At 45.8% G+C, this 20737-nt stretch overlaps 1 protein-coding gene and 1 non-coding gene across 2 annotated transcripts in view; both read left to right on the forward strand.

Moving 5' to 3' along the window:
• ALKBH5 (alkB homolog 5, RNA demethylase) overlaps positions 1-20737 on the forward strand; it is a 31545-nt gene that overhangs the window by 6022 nt on the left and 4786 nt on the right. Inside the window, exon 2 of the mRNA XM_056136911.1 lies at positions 5172-5252. Within this exon, the coding sequence (XP_055992886.1) occupies positions 5172-5252 (81 nt within the window). The remainder of the gene's footprint in view (positions 1-5171; positions 5253-20737) is intronic.
• On the forward strand, positions 12654-12760 carry LOC130044639 (U6 spliceosomal RNA). Its single transcript, XR_008795474.1, has one exon. It is a non-coding gene; the product is annotated as a U6 spliceosomal RNA (small nuclear RNA).

The raw sequence follows: 20737 nt of genomic DNA on the forward strand, positions 1-20737 counted from the left end.
CTACTTAGGTTTGATTTCCAGCACCCCATATGGTTCCCTGACCCTTCCAGGAGTGATCCCTAAGTACAGAGCCAGGAGTAAGCTCCGAACACTGCTGGGGTGTGTTATGTGTACTCTACCCAACCCCCCCCAATAAAAAAGTTTTTCAGACTTCTCATTTTAATCTTCCTCTGAGAAAGGACTTATGGCAGTCTCTGTTTTATAGGTGTAAAAACAGACTTCAAAGTGGTCTAGCAGTTTAGCTTAGCACATGTTTAGTGTCCACTTAATGTGGAAATAAATAGGGCCTTTGTAATTTTGTCTTATAAACACAATTTCCAGGAGACCAAAGTGGTAGTAGAGATGTAGCTAGAGGGTCTGGTGGAAACCCACTGGTAGTAGTTAAGGAAATAGGGGAGGAGGTAGACAAGATTCACTCTACGGCATAGAGCTAATGAATGACAAAGTTAAGTGGCTGTAGCATACAAATCAGAGTTTTGAGCATGTGTGTGGGAGTGGTATTTCCATGGGCTGAGTCTTAAGGAGCAGGTTGTGACTGACCAGCAGGAGGTATTTCCTTTTTTGCCTTCCCTTGAAAACAAAAGACCATGAGGCACTGAAACTTTTCTTTAAGCCAAAGGTAGGGCTGGACCCAGGGCAGATTAAATTTCAAGCTGGCCAACTAGGATTTTTAACAAGTTTTTTTCTGTAGCAGGTATGTTTCTTTGTGTTTGTTTCCTTCTACAGTCCTTTCTTTTTCTCTGAGTTAATAGCTGCCCCTTTGTCAAATTGTCAGATATGTTTTAATGGTTTTCTCCCTTATCACCTTTGTCTCTTTGCCCCCCCCCCAAGTAGTTTCTTCCCCCCCCCCCCCCCCCCCAGTAGAAATAACCCTTTAAGGTATCTGCTGCAGTTTTGCCAGAGAGCTTCTCTTGGTCAGGACTTTTGGCCTTCCTCTCCCTACTGAACCTGATAATCTTGAAGAGATGGGTCAGTAAACTGTAGCTGACAGGAAGTTCTGGAAGGCCAATACTAATAAACTCTTCAGGTGGGATCAATGCCAACATCACGATGATCACGACCATCCTTTTGTTCATCGATTGCCTTGAGCAGGCCCCAGTAACGTCTCCTTCATCCTAGCCCTAGATTTTTTAAAAGTGCCATATTCAAGGCTCTTTCAGGGTTAGGAGAATGAGACCCATCATTGTTACTGGTATTTGTGATATTGGGTATGCCACGGGGAGTTTGCCAGACTCTGCCATGTGGGCAGGTTACATTCGGTAGCCTGCCAGTTTGTCCAAAGTAGGAATGAGATAATAAGATGTCGCGTGGCCACAAATGCGGGAGCTGGGTTTTATAGACTCTGAGTCTTGGCCGTTGATGGGGTTACATGGCGCCAGGGGGCCAGTTGGTGGGTGTGACCCCTGCCTACTGGAATTTGGAGGATCTGGGTGGAGGATTGATCTGAGCAGACTTGGAGATCTCAGCCCTGGGACTCGCATGCCTTTGTTCCTCTGCCAGTACCTTCATGCGTGTGAAGAGCGGTCTCAGCATGGTGGTGGCTGGTTCTGGAGGTCTTCGGCTGCCGGAGCCCTGGTCGGGGTGGGGAGGGAAACTCAACCCACTCCCTTCCAAGGGGCCCCTGCAAGGACAGCCAGGTGCGGGGGCAGGAGACTCTGCGCTGTTCTTTTCTGGGAGCTGGGTTTTATAGTCTCTGAGTCTTGGTCGTTGATGGGATTACATGGTGCCAGGGGGCCAGTTGGTGGGTGTGACCCCTGCCTACTGGAATTTGGAGGATCTGGGTGGAGGATACTCAGCCCCGATCCGAGCAGGCAACATAATTTTTTTTATTAGTAAGATACCATGAGGTACAGTTGTAGACTTACAAATTTTTGTGCTTGGGTTTCAATTATACAATGATCAAATACCCATCCCTCCACCAGTGCCCATTTCTCACCACCACGGATCCCAGTATCCCTCCCACCCTCCATCCCCCCCCATCCCACCCTGCCTCTGTGGCAGGGCCTTCCCTTTTGTTCTCTCTCTCCTATTGGGTGTTGTGGTTCGGAAAAAAGGCAATGAGTAATGCCAACATCATTTTTTGTTTTGGGGCCACATTTGGCTGTGTTAAGGCTTACTCCTGACTCTGCACTCAGGGATCCCTTCTGGCAAGACTTGGGGGGGACCACATGGGGTGCCAGATATCGAACCTGGGTCATTCACATGCAAGGCCCACTATCCTTTCTCTCTTGACCCCAGTGTCATTTTTGTGAATCTGTGCAGGCAGTGCAATTCTACCTTCTCACTAGTAATTCTGAAGCCTGGACTCTATTATGGGACCTAGCATAACTTGTTCATTCTAAGAAGTGCCTTTTGGGGATGGTGGCAGATAAGATTTGACAAATGTCTGGACTTATTCCAGAGCCTACATTAAGAAAAACAGTTCTTTGTTAGGGATGGGAAGGCAGAGTCTAGAGTAGTGCCCATAGCCAATTCAAACATATTGATAATAGTTGTTAATTGTAGGTAAGATTGCCTGTAGTAGCCTGTATACTGCTTTAGACATGTATGTTGATTGGGGTAGAGAGATAGTGTGAGGGTAAGACACTTGCTGTATACACAGCTGACCCTGCTACTTGCATGTGGGTCTGGGAAATGGCCAAGAGTGATTCCTGAACACAGGGCCAGGACTAAACCCTGAACATCACTGGGTGTGACCCAGAAACCAAAAAGAAAAAGAAACGTAATTTGGGTCAGGAATGTGGCTCAGTGGTAGAGTGCTTGCCTTGTATTCTTAGAGGTCCATGTCAAGGACCCAGATTTGATGCTCTGTGCTGACAACATTCACTTTGGTATAGCTAGGACTATAGTTCAGCAGTAGAGCACTTGTGTGTGTGAGTCCTTGGGTTTGATTCCCTTAGCACCATTAAAAAAGAGGAGGTGAGGCTGGAGAGATAGTATAGCAGGTTGGGCGCTTGCTTTGCGTGGGGCTGTCCGGGGTTCCATCCCTGGCATCCCAATAGTGTATGTTTCTCAGTAGCAAGCTTGAATAGCCCTGTGTATTACTGAGTGTGGCTAAACAACAATAACAAATCTCATACTTATTAATGACCACAATAGAGTACCTAAGGTTAAAATGAAACCCCTAGAAATCTACTGCTGCGCTTATTATATACAGCTCAGTTAACTGAACTTTAGGCCCAGCAAGTGGCTTAAAACTAAGTTCAGGGGCTGGAGCGATAGCACAGCGGGTAGGGTGTTTGCCTTGCATGCGGTTGACCTGGGTTCGATTCCCAGCATCCCATATGGTCCCCTGAGCACCGCCAGTAGTAATTCCTGAGTGCAGAGCCAGGAGTAACCCCTGTGCATTGCTGGATGTGACCCAAAAAGCAAAAAAAAAAAACCCACCACGTTCAAGGTTAATTTTTCAGTATCAGTATTATAAACCACAATGCCTAAAACGTGGGAGGTGGAGGGGAGAGAAAGAAGAGGGAAGAAGAGAGAGATAGGCAGAGGGGGGTGGTGGTGAGAGGGAACCTGGGGACACTGGTACTGGGAAATGTACACTGGTAGAGGGATAGGTGTTGGAATACTGTATGAATGAAATTCAATCATGAACAGCTTTGTAAGGGTCTATCAGAGTGATTCAATAAAAAAGTTTTTAAAAAACCCAAAAACTTAAGTGCAAGGGGAGCAATGGTATGGCGGGTAGGTGTTTACCTTCCATGCAGCTGATTTGGGTTTGATCCTCATCATCCCATATGGTCCCTCCAGTCCTGCCAGGAGTAATTTCTGAGTGCAGAACAGGAGTAACCTCTGAACATCACTGGGTATGGACCCAAACCAAAAAAATCTGAGGGCTAGGAGAGAATGTAGCTGATAATAGTCTTGCCTTGCATGCATCTTACCCAGATTTGATCACCAGTACCACATATAATTCCATGACCCCTGACGGGAGTGATCCCTGAACAGTGTGCCAGAAGTAAGTCTTGAGCACTACTGATTGTGACATAACGCCTCCTAAGGAAAAAAAGAAACCATGGAACTAAGTTCACAAAGCAAATAGATCATAAAGCTCAGGTTCAAATTTAGGTCTCTTCAATCCTCTATCCATATGTGGCATGTCTCATTGTGGGTCAGTGATATTAATAGATCTTTGCAGTTAAAGCTCAATTGAAGTCATCAGAATTCTTTTGTATTTCTCAGATCCCTACTACTTTCAAAAACTCTTGACTCTTTTTTGTTTTTTGTTGTTGTTGTTTGGGGGGAGGTTGAGTTTTGAACCATATCTGGTGGCATTCAGGTATTGCTCTTGGTGCTGGGGAGATCACCATGTGGTGCCAGGGATTGAACCCAGGCCTCTTGCATGCAAAGCATGTGCTCTAGCCCTTTGAGCCATCTCTCCAACCCCTCTTTGTTATTTTCTTACCAGTTTCTTATCAGCTAGTAATCTTCTGAATTACTGAACTGATGTCACTATAGACATTTGCCTCTGGTCTCTTGTGGGACTGGTGTTCACAGAGAGCACTGAAAAACTCTGGTCTGAGAGCAGCTCAGATGAGGAATCCTTAAAACAAAGGTTCCTTTCTCTACCATTAGTATGATCTCATTACTATTTAAATATCAAAAAAGCTTCTGGGAATTGGAGCCATTGAAGAGGGTGCTAGTCTTGCACATGACTGACCCAGGTTTGATCCTTATGTACCACTTACGGTTCCTTGAGTCTTCCCAGAGTGAACCCTGAATGCAGAGCCAGGAGTGCCCTGAGCACCACAGGGATCATTCCTGGCAGTACTCAGGAGACCATATGGGGTGCAAGGCAAGCGCCCTACCCACTCTTCTATTGCTCTAGCCTTAGGTTCTTTGTTTTTAGGGGCCATGCCCAGTGGTGCTCAGGTTTTCCAGCTCTGTGCTCAACGATGACTCCTGAGGGGCTTGGGGAGCCATATGGGATGCTAGTTATAAAACCTGGGTCAGCTGCGTGCAAGGCAAGCATCTTAGTCTCTGTAGTATTTCCCTACCATCTCCCCACGCTCCCAGCCCCCACCATCATCTCATGTTGATTCTTGAACCTCTCATATAATGGAGTGGAGGGTGGCCATAAGACCTGAGTCATAGTTCTGTCTCTTTACTAACCCCAGAAATTTTGGTTGTCTTCTTCCCATGCTCACTTGCTCTTTGTTTATTTTCAGTGGATATGCTGCTGATGAAATCACTCACTGCATACGTCCTCAGGACATCAAGGAACGCAGAGCAGTCATCATCCTCAGGAAGTAAGTGCCCTGTTGTCTGGCACCTGGAGGCCTGTCCAGAAATGTATGTCTGGATCTCTTAGAATTTGGCTTCTCTGTATCTGCGGATTGTCAGGATGAAGCTATGAGGGGAAAGACTGCAGGGTTTCTCTTCAATTTGAATTCTCTGAGGATTAAGCTGTTTCATTTTTTTATCCTCTTAAGTTCTATGGCTATTTAGGTTATTTAAGGCTGAGTAAAAGCCTGTGTATTCAGTGTTAATGGGTTGAAATAAAACTAAAAAACACTCTTCCAGACATCTTCCACTTGTTTTCCTCATATTCTTGGTTCTGACTTATCACATATGCTTTTGATTGTAAGTTTTTGTTTTTGGTCACACCTGGCTGTGTTCAGGATTTACTCCTGGCTCTGCTCAGAGATCACTAGTACATCGAGGTGCTCAGGGAACCAGATGGGGTGCCAGGGATTGAACCCAGGTTGGCCATAATCAAGGCTAACCCTCTGCCTGCTGTATTCTCTCTAGTCCCCTCTTGTTATTTACATTTTTAAAAAATACTGTGTTGGGGTCAGGTAGCTGACTTGAAAGGCCGAAGTGCATATGGATTTGACCCCCACACCACATGGTCTCCAAAGGACATCAGGAGTCACCCTGAGCACTGAGCTGGAAATAGTTCCCATATCTATTTCATCACTACCAAGTATGGCCCCAAAGCCCCCCAAAGTTTTGTTTCTTTTGGGTCTCTCTAGCTGTGCTTAGGGACTTGGGCCACTCAGATGGGACGCCTGCAGATCATCATTTGTAGGCTGATGATTCAGTTGACCTGTAGTGATGCACAGGAGCCATACAGGGGTTCCTGCAGTACCTGGGATCAGATTCGGGAAGTAGCTATTTTTCTAGGCATTCATGATTTTTTATAGACTGTTGTGGCAGCCTGCATTAGAAAGGTTTGTGTTTGTGAACTGGAGAGATAGACTGTTGTAACAGCATGCATTAGGAAGGTTTGTGTTTGTGAACTGGAGAGATAGTACAGGGCTTATGTATGCTTTGCATGTGGTCTGATTTGACCCCCAGCACTGCATATGGTCTCCCAAGCACTGCCAGGAGTCCCTGACCACAGAACTAGGAGTAAGCCGGTGTGGTCCTGAAACAAGTTTAAGTTTGTGGGCCAGAGAGAGAGTACAGGAGTTAAAGTGCTTGCCTTGTTCAATTCCTGGTGCCACATGATCCCTCAAGCACTGTTGCGGCAAAGTTGCTCCCCAACATTGCGGAATATGGGCCAAACTTCCCTTGCCCCCCCGCCCCCCCCCCCCCAAAAAAAAAAGTCTGGGTTTGGGGTTAGTGATGTGGCTCATTGGTGAAGCACATGCCTTGCATGTGTGAATCGCCCAGCAGGATACCCCTGCCCGCCTGTCCCCCCAGTGTCTTGGGTTTTCACTTCTGGCAGGAGTCACTGTCACTGTCCTCCCGTTGTTCATCAATTTTTGTTCATCGATTTGCTCGAGTAGGCTCAGTAATGTCTCCATTGTGAGACTTATTACTGTGTTTGGCATATCGAATATGTCATGGGTAGCTTTCCAAGTTTTGCCGTGCGGGCGAGATACTCTCGGTAGCTTGCCAGGCTCTTCGAGAGGGGCAGAGGAATCGAACCTGGCTTGGCTGGGCCGGCTGCATGCAAGGCAAACGCCCGACCACTGTGCTATCGTTCCAGCTCAGGAGTCTGGCAGGGGTAGGGAATGAAAAGAAACAAAGGCAGGCAGTTAACCTATGGCTCTCTCTTCTTGGCCAAGGGAGTCAGGGATGCTAAACCCAGTCTCTTAAGTACTTTTGCTTACTTGGTAACTGGACTCTGCCAGGCAGACACAAGATCAGGACATGGCTGCCTTTAAAGTGGAATGCCAAGAGATGAACTTAATTCCCAGGGTTGCATAGACCTCTGTCTACACCAGATGCAGAGCAGACTGGTGTTTACAACCAGGCTAAAGCAGTATGTTTTAGAGCCTAACTTTTTGTTTGTTTGTTTCAAAGAACAGTTGTATAGGAAAATGAAGATAGTACCATGTACCGTGAACCTGTTTCCCCCTTGCTAACATTTTACATCATTATGGTATGTTTATTACAATCAAGAAACCAATACTGAGAAAAGGGGAAATAGGATAGAGGTTAAGATGCTTGACTTGTACATGGCTCATCTGCTTTAGTACCCGTACCACATATTCCATGTCGTTCACTAGGAGTGATCCCAGAGCAGCCATTAGTCCCTGAGCACTATTGGGTATGGCCCCAAACACCACACTCTCCAAAAACACTCCAAAACCACCCAACGTTGATAACCAAAGTCCATATTTTATTTGTATTTCCTTAGCTTTTAACCCATCTTATTTTCCATTCCAGGATTCCACATTACATTTCATTGTCCTGTCTCTTTTTTTTTTTTTTTTTTTTTTTTTTGTAGTGTCCTGTCTCTTTTGGTTCCTCTTGGCTATGATAGTTTGTTTGTTTTTGGGCTATACCTGGTGAGCGATAGCACAGCAGGTAGGGCGTCTGCCTTGCACGCAGCCAACATGGCCGACCCGAGTTCGATTCCTCCACCCCTCTCAGAGAGCCCGGCAAGCTACCGAGAGTATTCGATATGCCAGACACAGTAACAACAAAGTCTCCAATGGAGACGTTACTGGGCCCGCTCGAACAAATCGAAGATCAACGGGAGGGCCTTTACTTTTTTTACTTACCTGGTGATACTCGAGGGTTACTCCTGGCCTTGTGCTTCAGGAATTACTTCTGGTGGGTTTGGGGGACCATATGGGATGCTGGGGATCAAACCTGGGTCAGCTGCATGCATGCAAGGCAAGCATTTTACCCACTGTACTACTGCTTCAACTCCTGTGATAGTCTCTGAAGCTTGTTTTATTCGTGTTAAATTTGACTGGTGAGATATACTGTGGAACATCTTTCAGTTGAGATATATCTGATACATTTTTATGGTTTGACTGGATTATGGAAGATTGGGGGAAAAGTTTCCCCTTCCCTATGCTGTTATATCCAGGACACAGGATGTACCATTGTTCATTAACTAGCTGAGGTTATATTCATTATATTTTTATGCTTTAATTTTTATTGGTTTGGGGGCCACCCCAGCAGTGCTCAGGGCATACTCTTGGTTCTGCACTCAGGGATCACTCTTGGTGATGCTTAGGTGACCGTATGGAGTGTTTGAGGGAATCATACTCGGGTTGGTCACATGCAAGACAAGCAACCTGCCCTTTGCACTCCAGCTCCAGATTTTTGTACTTTAATGCTGATACTCTCCTAGGAGTGAGTTGCTATGTACCACCCACACATCAACTGGGAAGTTAGTGGGGAGTAGCCAACACATTATTTGGAACGTGTTTGTGTGTGTGTGTGTGTGTGTGTGTGTGTGTGTGTGTGTGTTAGAGATTTGAGCCACACCTCATGTTACTGCGTTTTTTCAGGTTCTGTGCCAGGAGATCATATGGTGTAGGGAATTGAACCAGTCTTTTGCATGCAAGGCAAGCACCTTAATCCCTGTACTGTCTTTCCAACCCCCTCACAACCCCTTTTTCCCATTGGCTTTTTTCCCTCTGTTTAATGATTTACTTACATCAGTATGAACTCTTGAGTATTTTGTGTTGAATTTGTTCCACCTTTGACCATTGGAGTGTTTCCCCCTCCCCTTTTTTAAGTGTACCCTTAAATTTTGGCTTGTCATCTGTTTGAACTAAAGTTGGTGACTTTGTCATCTTGACCCACAGAACTCAATAATGTGGTGATGACATTTCTTTAGATTATTCTACCACTTTTAGTTGTCTATAGAATGGAGATGATCTAGATCTGTGAGATAGTCTTATGGTCAGGACAGACCCACTGGACAGGTATGGGAGCGCCAAACAAATCAGCTTGCCAGCTAACAGCCTTTTTTAAGATTAAGACTGTTTCCAGAAGTCATCCTAAAACAGGATTTTATCTCTCTACTTTTTCCTCCTCTGATTCCCAGCAAAGGTCAAAACTTGGAAGCCTAAAGTGTTGGAGCCCAGGGGATAGCTCTCATCTGACATTCCTTACTTATTCATTTTTGTACTCTACATAAGCATCTCAACTATAATCAGGGACAAAGGGCTGCCCAGGCCAAAAATCTGGAGAAAAACTCCCAGGGAGATAGAGTGGTTGGGTCTGATGTTCCTGGGTGGAGCTAGAATTCTACATTGGTAACTAGATGCTCTCAGAAGCTCTTTGGCCAATTGTAACTGAGGCTCTTTGACTTTCTAACAACATTGGGCCCAGAAACCAGCCAGGAATAGGCTGGAGGACAAAAATGCACAGCTCTCATGAAGGGGCTGGAGAGGAGGGAAGATGTCTTCTGGCTTCTGTGGACACCTGTATAGGTGCAGTGCCTAGCTGAAGGAAGCAATCCCAGGGAACCAGAGAAGAGGCATAGGCATTTGTTTCCTTCAGAATAAAATCCAAGCTACTACTACTGCTTTTCTTTGGTTTGGGGGCCACACCCAGCAGTTCTCAGGACTAAATCCTATGGTATTTGAGGGGACTATATGGGAATCTGCCTGCCTGCAAGGAAAGTGCCCTGCCCACGACTATTCAACCCCTAAAAATCCAAGCTGCTGCTGCTTTTTTTTTTTTTTTTGTCACAACCATAGGATTATACCTGGCTCTGAACTTGGGAATTACTCCTTGCAGTGCTCAGGGGAGCATATGGCATGCTGGAGAACCAACCTGGGTTGACCATGTGCAAGGCAAATGCCTACCCCTTGTACTATTTCTTCGGTCCCCAAATCTGTCACTGTTCTCCCGTTGTTCATCCATTTGCTCGAGCGGGCCCAGTAACGTCTCAGTTGTGACACTTGTTACTGTGTTTGACATATCGAATACGTCACAGGTAGCTTGCCAGGCTTTGCCGTGCGGGCGAGATACTCTCGGTAGCTTGCCAGGCTCTCCTAGAGGGGCGGAGGAATCAAACCTCAGTTGGCCAGATTGGCCGCGTGCAAGGCAAACGCCCTACCCACTATGCTATTGCCCCCAGATCTAAACTGCTTTAATTGGATTTTTTTTCAGAGCTCTGCTAGTTGAGCCTAATCTAATCTCTTGATGTTTTTCCAGTTGTTTCTGACTCTTCTTTTATGTAAGAACCTATAGTTCCTACTATGGTCTCTGAAATATGTCCTGGGCTCTTAATAGCAAGTGTGGTCTCTGAGAATGCTTTCCCAGCCTACTCATCCGTCAGATCAACAACCACTCCCAATTAACCCTCACATACCCAAAAAAATTGTTTGATTCAGGACTGGAGCGATAGTATAGCAAGGAGGGCATTTGCCTTGCACACCGCCAACCCAGGTTTGATCCCTGGCATTTCATATGGTCCACCGTGCACTGCCAGGATAATTCTTGAGTGCAGAACCAGGAGTAACTCCTGAGCATCGTCAGGTGTGACCCAAAAAACCAAAAAACATTTTTTGGGGGGAGGTTAATTCATCCATCCTTCAAGGCTCATCTTTTGACTGCTCTAACACTCAGAAAGCATCATAAACATACATGTAGTCCTCACAGTGATCCACTGCCCTCTCCCTTAGACTATGAAAGGTCTTAAACACTGCTACTATGAATTTCTAGATCCCTGTTCTGTAGGGGCAGGGGATCTTTGGTCTTCTAAAAGCCATAATGTGGCTTAGTCCAGAGGACACATCAGAGGAGGATGATTAGATGAATAAGAAGTTGCTTTGGAGTAGCTATAGGGGCTTGTTTTAGAAAAGGATCATCTGGTGACAAGATTAAAAGGATTTTGGTCCTGATATCAAGGATGTGGTAACATTGGTGGGTGCTTGGCTTTGTCTTTTAAAGAGACTCTATGCAGGTGGTGGAACATGGGCTTTGATCCTGATCTTCTCCTCACAGTCCTGCCTTCTCTCAAGTTCAGGTAAAGACTTCACAGACTAGGGACTATCACCAACTCAGGGTCAGTCAAAAATGGGATGAGAGACCCTGAAGCATATAAGCAGTGATGTGAGGCATTCACATGAGCGTGATTGCAGGTTGTTAAAGAGTTTCTTTGGGTATTAGAGCGAAGATCTTAGGGGGCTGGAGGAGACCTAGTCTGAAATCTGAGTCTAAATGGAGGAGTTCATGGAGGGAGTATAGGGTGCTTGTTAAGAACTTTCTGGTTGAGCAGAATGTGATTCCTTTAAATACTTGTGCTGAGTGTTCATGTATGTGGTGCCATTGTTTCTCAAAATGGGAGGACTGGTAGGACCTCTCTCAGAAGTGGAATCCTTGGATTGTAGTTTAGTGTTATAATTGACAGAGGGTCATAGCCAATTAAATGACCGAGTGAGACCTTGAATATGGGTCTCCTGGAGTTTTGTCTTGTGATCCTTTTTTTTTTTTGTCCTATTTCTTTCCTGGTGTGTCATTGGGTGGACTATGAATTTAAGAAATTCTCTTATGAGTCCATATACAGTAGAGGTTTTTTTTTTTTGTTTTTTTGTTTTTTGTTTTTTTGTTTTTTGTTTTTTTGGGTCACACCGGGCGATGCACAGGGGTTACTCCTGGCTCTGCACTCAGAAATCACTCCTGGCAGTGCTCAGGGGACCATATGGGATGCTGGGAATCGAACCCGGGTCAGCCACGTGGAAGGAAAGCGCCCTACCTGCTGTGCTATCGCTCCAGCACCTACAGTAGAGTTTTTTTACTTTTGCTGTAAAAGTAAGGTTTTGATTGGTGAAAATATTTTCATTTCTATTTTTGAAGGGGCTGGTGGTGGCAACATCTCGGAACCGAACTATACTCGGGGACCTTATCTGGATTCCCTCATGCAAAGCCTACATTCCAACCCTTTGAGCTATCTCCTGGCTCTCTCCTGGCCCCTGGGGAGAGTTTTAAATGGCATAGGAGCTACTCTACAGAGAATGGAGAGACTGCAACTGTAGGGGGTGATGTAGGTCTGTGGAGTTCGTGTGTGTGTGGCCACATTCTTGTCAGAAATCGTAGCATTGTAGCACTGTTCTCTGGTTGTTCATCGTTTTGCTCAAGCGGGCACCAGTAATGTCTCAACAATTATGAGACTTCTTGCTATTGTTTTAGGCATATCAAATACGTCATGGGTAGCTTGCCAGGCTTTGCCATGCGAGTGAGATACTCTCAGTAGCTTGCCAGGTTCTCCAAGAGAGGCAGAGGAATTGAACCCAGGTCCACCGCGTGCAAGACAAATGCCTTACCTGCTGTGCTATTGTTGGTAAAGTTTTGAATTTTGGTTTACAGAAGTGTTTCTCAACCTTCCAATCGTGGTCCCCTCCAATCTTGTTTCCTTTTTGTGTTACATTCTGTGAACTCCTATTACACGATTTTCACCTGAGGCTCCCTTGGAACATGGTTCCTGGTTAAGAAACTCTGGTTTAGTGCTCGCTTTGGCAGCACATATACTAAAGTTGGAACGATACAGAGAAGATTGGCATGGCCCCTGCGCAAGAATGACATGCAAATTCGTGAAATGTTCCATATTTTTCAGAGGCAGGGTGGGATGGGGGGGTAGAGGGTGGGAGGGATACTGGGACCCGTGGTGGTGGAAAATGGGCACTGGTGGAGGGATGGGTGTTTGATCATTGTACAGTTGAAACCCAAGCACAAAAATTTGTAAATCTTCAACTGTACGTCATGGCCCCTAAGCACCACATCAAGAGCACCACATCACCAGGCCCTTGTACTGACTAATTATTGTTTCACTAACAATAATTTTTAAAAAAATGTAAATGATGGAGAATGGGCACTGGTGGAGGGAACTGTACCTCATGGTATTTCACTAATAAAAATTTAAAAAAAGAGACAGTGGTTTAGAGAATCAAGAAGATAACTATCTTCTGGGTGTAGTTGTTCATGGAGACTGGAGGGGAACATTTATTCCACTCCTCACCACTCCCTGATTTCCTGATATGCAGACTCGGGGGACAGTGTGTGCTGCCTCATGCTAACACTCACCAAATTGCCAGGGACTGGCGAGAGTGCTGTCCTCACATTAACCCTGAGAATAAGGGGTGTGAATTCTGTATATAAAAGTATTCGGGACATTTGCAGCCTCATGTAATTAAGCTAGTTTGGAACGACATTTTGTGTGTGTAATAGCTCCCTAGCGTGGTGGTCAGGAGACCCAGAAGTCATTCCCAGTGGTATTTGGCCTGGCTGTGTGGGCCCGATGGTCAGTACAAGGGCCTGGTGATGTGGTGCTCTTGGACCCAATGGTGCTGACGACTACCTGGTAACCTTGGTGGTGCTTAGGGGCCACTAAGGAGGCCTATACAATTGCAGGGAAAGAACTTTTGGTCTTGTACATGCTAGGCATATGTTCAAGTTCTTTGAACTATTCCCCAGCCCCTGGAATGATGACTTGGACTTTAAGCATTTCTTCTGTTCACAAAGCATCCAAGGCAGATATGCAGGGATTCCCTTGGTGCATGGTATATGATAGGTTTGTAATTTGCATGCCAGTGCAACACAGGCAGAGTAAGTGCTTAAGTGTACTCTGGGGCCCAGCAAAAATTATAGCAAATTATATTCACTTTAGAGGGGTGTGGTGGAGGTGTGGTGAGTGCATTTGAGAAACATTTGCTAGATATAACTCTTGAAATATAAACTATTGGTCAAGCAGAAAAACATTAAACTCAGTCTGAGAGGTAGTGAAGTATGGGGGATTTATATTGTTTTAGAGAGGGCTTAGATCAACAGTTCTGAAGCCTCCAGGATTCCGTTAGACTTGTATTCTCACATATTTAGCATCTCTTGTAACCAAATATAGTGACTCTAGGCAGGTGTAAATAGCCCAAATTATTTGCTTTTGGTCACAGAGATCTCAGCTCAGGATGGGTTGAAACCCACTGGGGAGAATGGTGTGGTTAAGGCTTCTTTCTACCTTGATCCCTAGCATTGGATATGGTCCCTTGAGCACCATGGGGTGTGATCTTAAAACCCAGCCCAAGCTACCTCCTGCCCCCAAAAGCTAAAAATTTATTTGCCCAGAGTAAACCATGGCTGGTATGGTTAATGTCAGCAATATTAGCACCATCTCTTTTCATTCCCTTTGTCCTATAAAGGAAAAGAGACATTTAGCACCTTGCCAGGAACTTGTTCCAGAGAAGTACCATCTGAAGATAGTCAAGGATGTGTGGGCCATACGCAGGCATAGAGTCAAGAGTGCAGGCAAAAGAGGTTCAGGGACTCTGAGGTAGTCCACTTTAGAACACAGAATTGAGATGGGTAGAGTGCTTGATATGACCTAAGTTAGAGAAGACTGCCTGCCGTGCTAGAGAAATCTGGAGGTCTCTGGGTATGTGTGTGAATGTTGAGTAGTGGGATGAAGCATTTGCAAGTGAGAGATTGTAGGTTAAGCTAAATGGCTAATTTGGTCATTTGAGCCAAGAGGTCTTAGGGTGTCAGGAGGAGACCCTGCCTAAAAGCAAAGCACCCGAAATGTGAAGCTGTGAGTATGAGTAGTGGGTGTGCTCTGGGCTTTGCTCTTTGCTTTTTTTGGGGGGGAGGCAGGGGGTCACACCCGGTGATGCATAGGAATTACTCCTGGTGGTGCTTGGGGGACCATATGGGATGCGGGAATCTAACCCGGTTTGGCAGTGTGCAAGGCAAATGCCCTACCCACTGTGCTATTGCTTCAATCCCTGGGCTTTGCTCTTTAGCAATCGAGAAGAGTGGCCAGCCTGCATTTGGGTTTCCTTGATTATGCGCTTGCCTGTATCATTGCTGTTATGGAGACATCTGCCATTGTTCTTGTCTCCTGTGCCAAGGCTTAGCCTACCTTTCTTCCCTAACTGAGGTGTGTATATGTGTTCACTCACAAACACCTTGTCCGCTTGGTAGCTTGACTGGGCCAGTTGTATCCACAACTTGCCTGGGGAATATGTGGGGAGTGACACCACCACAGGATGTGATTGGTTTGAGCCTCTGGTCTGGCTTTGCTCCTCACCTCACTAAATACAAGTTCTTAGCTGAACTCTATTCACCTAAGTCACCTATAAATCATGCAAGGGCTGGTTAGACTTGAGAATGCTAAATGGTGCACCTGGACCCTTTCTTGCCATTCCTTCCCTCTTACCTGATTGGTCATGGGTAGGATATGAGGAAGGCTCTGTCCGGTCAGGTTACATTCTGAGCAGAGGCATATGGAATGGGGAAGAGGAAGCCCCAGAGAGATGTTTTTCTAGTGAGGGAAAGCAAACTTGGTGTCTGGTATCCTGATGTCCTGGAGGGTGACATTGAGACCTTACCAGACCTGATCCCTGGGCATTCATGATTTGGATCCCTGGCATCCACATATGTTGTCTGAATGAATTCTGGCTCTTAGAACTCTTTTTTTCCTTTTTGGGTCACACCTGGCGATGCACAGGGGTTACTCCTGGCTCTGCACTCAGGAGTTACTCCTGGTGGTGCTCGGGTGACCATATGGGATGCTGGGAATCGAACCCGGGTCGGCCGCGTGCAAGGCAAACGCCCTACCCGCTGTGCTATCTCTCCGGCCCCTCTTAGAACTCTTTTAAGAGGTATGTGTGTATGTATGTATGTCACTGTCACTGTCCTCCCATTGTTCATCGATGTGCTTGAACGGGCCCAGTAACATTGTGAGACTTGTTACCGTGATTTGACATATTGAATACGCCACGGGTAGCTTGCAAGGCTTTGCCATGCAGGCGAGATACTCTTGGTAGCTTGCCGGGCTCTCTGAGAGAGGCGGAGGAATCAAACTTGGGTCAGCCATGTTGGCTGCGTGCAAGGCAAATGCCCTACCACTGTGCTATCACATGTATGTATGTATGTATGTATGTATGTATGTATGTATGCATGTGTAAACTATCAGATGACAGTAACCAGGCAGAATGATTTTGTGGCCTACTTTATAGGCTTATGTATGGGGGAGGATGTGCCGAAAGTCCAGGACTGTGTACTAGGGTTGCCCTATCTTTGAGTAATTCCCCTCATATGCTGTTTAGGCTTTTCTGATCATAGCACTTCCTGTATTTTAGAACTGCCTTGTTAAAGCAGGGTAGGAACTGGTTCTTGGTTGATGGGAGGTGGGGAAGCTATTATTGACCTGGTACAGATCTTTGTGAGAGTGATAACTGGAGATGCGAGACTTTAAATACAATGTCTTAGGTTATTTAGTAGACAAGAGATAATAGGACAAGTTCACCATACTGCTCCTTGCCTCCTTACTTCATTGGGATAACCAGGTTTTGTTGCACATGGGTGCTTGGTGAGCAGAAATTGGGAGTTGGTTGGCAGTGTATTTGACATGCCTGGAAATGTGTTGTGCTCACAGAGCTCTCTGCTATGCTGCGGTGAAAAGAGTCCACCTGGGCTTCAGAAGTCATCATAGGGTGGTGAGTTTGTGATTTTTTAAAAATTATTTTTAAAGTTTATTTTCTTAAGGTTGTTCACATTAATTACATTCAATATTTCAGCACCAATCCCACCATCATTATACCTTCCCACCACCATTATTTCGAGTTTTCCCACCACCACTCAAGCCTGCCTGCCACAAACAGATGCTTGAAAATTTATTTTCTATTGCTTATTATGAATATCATGAGATGTTTTGTGGACGCTAGGTCCTGGAATTCTAAAAATTGTAAATGATTGGGGTCTGGAGACATCTCTGTAGCGAGTTAATCCATTCTGAGATTGATTTGTCTCTCGATCAAGGCCGATAAATGTACTTAAATCCCAGAGGCAGTTCGTGGGTATGACAGCCAGCACCCGGAAGGGGTAGAGGAATGGGAAGGGGCGGCCTGTCCCTGCCACCATGTGGCCTGGTTTCTTCAGTGCCTGGTCCTGCATACCTGGGGGTTTCTTAACGAAGTTTGTGGCCTCTGGGGGTCATTTGGAGTAAGCAGAGAGAATACCGATGCCCGGGTGAAATTGACTCAGCACGGATCTGGAGAAATCTCCGGCGAACTACTGTCTTCTAGGATTCATTGCTGGGTCTGAGTGTGTGATTTTTGATTAGTGACTTGGCCTCTCTGATTTAGTATTACTTCCCACCTCAACAATGGGCATTGTTAATCTTCACCAGGAACTTCTCTCAAAGATTGCATGAGTAATAAAAGACAGGCCACATGTGTTTTGTTGTTGTTTTGGCGCCATGTTTTGTTTTGGTGGTGCTTAGGGTTACCCCTGGTTCTGCATTCAGGAATTATTCCCGGTGATGCTTGGAAGATCATATTAGAAGCTGGGGATCTAACTTGGGTCAACTGTGTCATTAGTATATTATTATTATTTTTAAAAATAATGTAGGAGTACTGCTACTTATTCAGAATATATAATTTTTATGCTTGGTTATTTCCCCTTGTTTTGGCTTCTCCTGTCCTCAGGACTAATTCACTGCTTTGTCCTTGGGACTGTCTTGATAACCTGAGTGACTTTCTTGGTAATAAGAAGAGTCTGCCTGGTTAACCCTTACCTCATTTATATACCTGGTCACTGTACTGTGATCCCTGGATATTAACTGAGGAGACCAAGGCCTTGATATAACTAGACCTCCTCTTTACTCCAGATTGATGGCTCTGTCTACAGACCTTTCTCCCTGGGAATTGATTGTCCTTTAAAAGGGACATGCTGGGGCCCAAAGGGTAATATGGCAGGTGGGGTGCTTGCTTGCACATGACTGACCCTGGCATCCCATATGATCCCATGCACTGTCAGGAGTAATAATTCCTGAGTGCAAGGCCATGAGTAACTCCTGAGCATTGCCAGCTGTGGCCCAAACTGCTCCCCTTCCAGAATAAATAATTACAATAAAAATAAGAGGGACATGTTCTGAAATTAAGCTTTGATAAGCTTCTAGCCTGGCTTCTTGTAGCTGGTGACTTTTTTGGAATTGGAGGTAGGTCAGGTATATCCCCAGCTATTCTAAGAGTACTTTTAACAACCAAGGGATGTGTCAGGTCCCAGAGCTGTTTTTGCTTTGTTTTATGCCAGACCCAGCATTGTTCATTAGCTACTCCTGACTTGGTGCAGCACTTGTCCTTGAGCAGAGCTCAGGGGTCCATACAGTGCCTCATATTGAACCAGAGTCTCCTGCTTGCAAAGCATGCACTCCAGTCCTTTGAGTTGCCTTTCCAGCCCCTCTTCCCAGAGCTCATCCTGTCCCCAAAGTAGATAAAGGGTTTCTGGTAGGCCACATTTGATCTGAGGAATTCCCCCAGATGGCAGCAGAGCTGATTCGTGGAGGAAAGCAGTACACATCCCTTACTTAAAGCATCTGTAGAAAAAAGGACAGTCCATGCTCTAGGCCTGTCCGTTCAGTCTCACCTGGTCCCACTTGTCTCCCCACCCGTTTAGTAGTTCTAAGCCGTGGTGAGGAGTCACCCCCACTGTCCCTGACTGCCTAGACAAGCTATCTGAACAGTCAGCACAGTAGGGGTGGAGACCACTCTACAGCTTGGTATGTGCCAGCAGTGCCTGCATGGCAGGGTATGCTAATGTTTTCCAGCCCCAGGGTCTGTGGGCCAGACTGAAGCATAGACTTTCCTCTTAGTAGCCCTGCTGTTCCTGCCACCCGTCACTAGGGTTAGGTTTTCATTGGGCCCTTTTCAGCCTTTACGTACTTTCTTCCTTGAACATGTGTACTTTGGCACCTTTGTGTTAAATTTAACTGTATGATTCTGGAGTAAGAACTTTTCTCCATAATGCTATAGACCCTCATAAGTTCAGTTCAGTGATCGTCTTATTTGATCTGATCTTTGCTACCTTGTCTTCTCAGTATAGCACATATATGAGACCAAGGGGGAAAAAAGGTCCTCGAGGTTCAGTAATTAACTTCCAATCTTATGTATGTGTGTTTCCTATCACTATTCTCTGTCGCTGCTTTGGGCTTGCCTTGGGCTGGAGAGATAGCTCTATGGATTGATCACATGCTGTGCATGCAGAGTGTCCCAAGCTTCAGGATATCACACTGGTGCAAGTGACCCCCTGGAAGACAGTAGCCCTCAAAGACCAGTGAATTGTAACCTTTAAAAAAACAAACAACAACAACAACAAAAACTTAGCCTTTTCAGTCTTAGCACACAGAACTGAAAGAAACCCAGAGTCGTTCTATTTATCCCTTCTTTTTTTTTCTTTTTTTGCTTTTTGCATCACACCTGGCGATGCACAGGGGTTACTCCTGGCGGTGCTCAGGGGACCATATGGGATGCTGGGAATTGAACCCGGGTTGGCCACGTGCAAGGCAAACGCCCTACCTGCTGTGTTATCTCTCCAGCCCTGTTTATCCCTTCTTTGCTTAGATAGGGGCTTCTTAAACTTTTTTCTTTTTTCTTTCTTTTTTTTGGCCATACCTGGCTGTGCTCAAGGCTTCCTCCTGGCCCTCTGTTCAGGGGGTTCTCCATAGATGATGCCGAGGATTTGATCAGCCACATATAAATACGGTCTGACCCCTAAGTCCTTCTATTTGCAACACCTTTTTGCCTGGGAAAAGGAACACAGGTGAATGCTGCCTGAAACACCTTGAATTCAACTAATTTTGAATTTTTGATTTCTACATGCCAGACACAGTAACAACAAAGTCTCCAATGGAGACGTTACTGGGCCCGCTCGAGCAAATCAATGATCAACGGGAGGGCCTTTACCTTTACATGTTCAGAAATCTTTCACTGTTGTCAGTTGTTCATGATCCCCAAACTGTTATTGCAACCCTCCAACTGAGTTTAAAGAGCCTAGGCTTAGATAGGAAAACTAAGGATGCCTGGATTCTTGAATGGGGGCCTTGGGAGTCTCTTTCCTATTTTGGGGGAGGCTGGAGAGTGGGAATGTTTGAGGTTATTATTGACTGACTCAAGAGTAGCCATATGCAGAGTCTACTTAATGCAAGGCAAGGCCCTCATCTCCCATACTATCTCCTGGACCCCTATCTCCCTCTTTTCTTTTATGGGGGTGGGGGAGGGGCTACACCCACTGGTGCTCAGAGCTTACTCCTGGCTCTATGCTCAGGGATCATTCATGGCCAAGTAGGGGACCATACGGGATGCCAGTGATCAAACCTGGGTTGGACGTGTGCAAGGCAAGCACCCTACCCACTGTATTATCGTTCCGTCTCTTCCTCTTGTCACTAGGTCCTACTCCCCGGAATTTTTTGCTTGTTGGTTTTGGGGCCATACATGACCCCAAAAGGGTGCTCAAGGGTTACTCCTGGCAGTGCTGTGGAGACCATATGGGATGCCATGTACAAGATAAGAGCCCTACCCATTGTTCTGTCTCTCCGTGAACTTTGAAGAGTGAAGCCTGAGATTTATGTACCAATCAGTGTAGCTCAATCTCTCTTGTCTCCCAGTCTCTAAGGCCAAATCAGAGTGACATTAATAGTAGTTCTGCTTGCCTGTCTGTACTTGCACACCAGTTGGGCCCCTAGGGCCGTAAAACATGGATGCCTAGCTAGAGTGCACATCCTGCTGGACTCAAGAGAAATACCCCTGCCCATGTTCAGAGT

This window comes from Sorex fumeus, unplaced genomic scaffold (assembly GCF_029834395.1).
Source record: "Sorex fumeus unplaced genomic scaffold, SorFum_2.1 ptg000122l, whole genome shotgun sequence".
NCBI classification, from domain to species: domain Eukaryota; kingdom Metazoa; phylum Chordata; class Mammalia; order Eulipotyphla; family Soricidae; genus Sorex; species Sorex fumeus.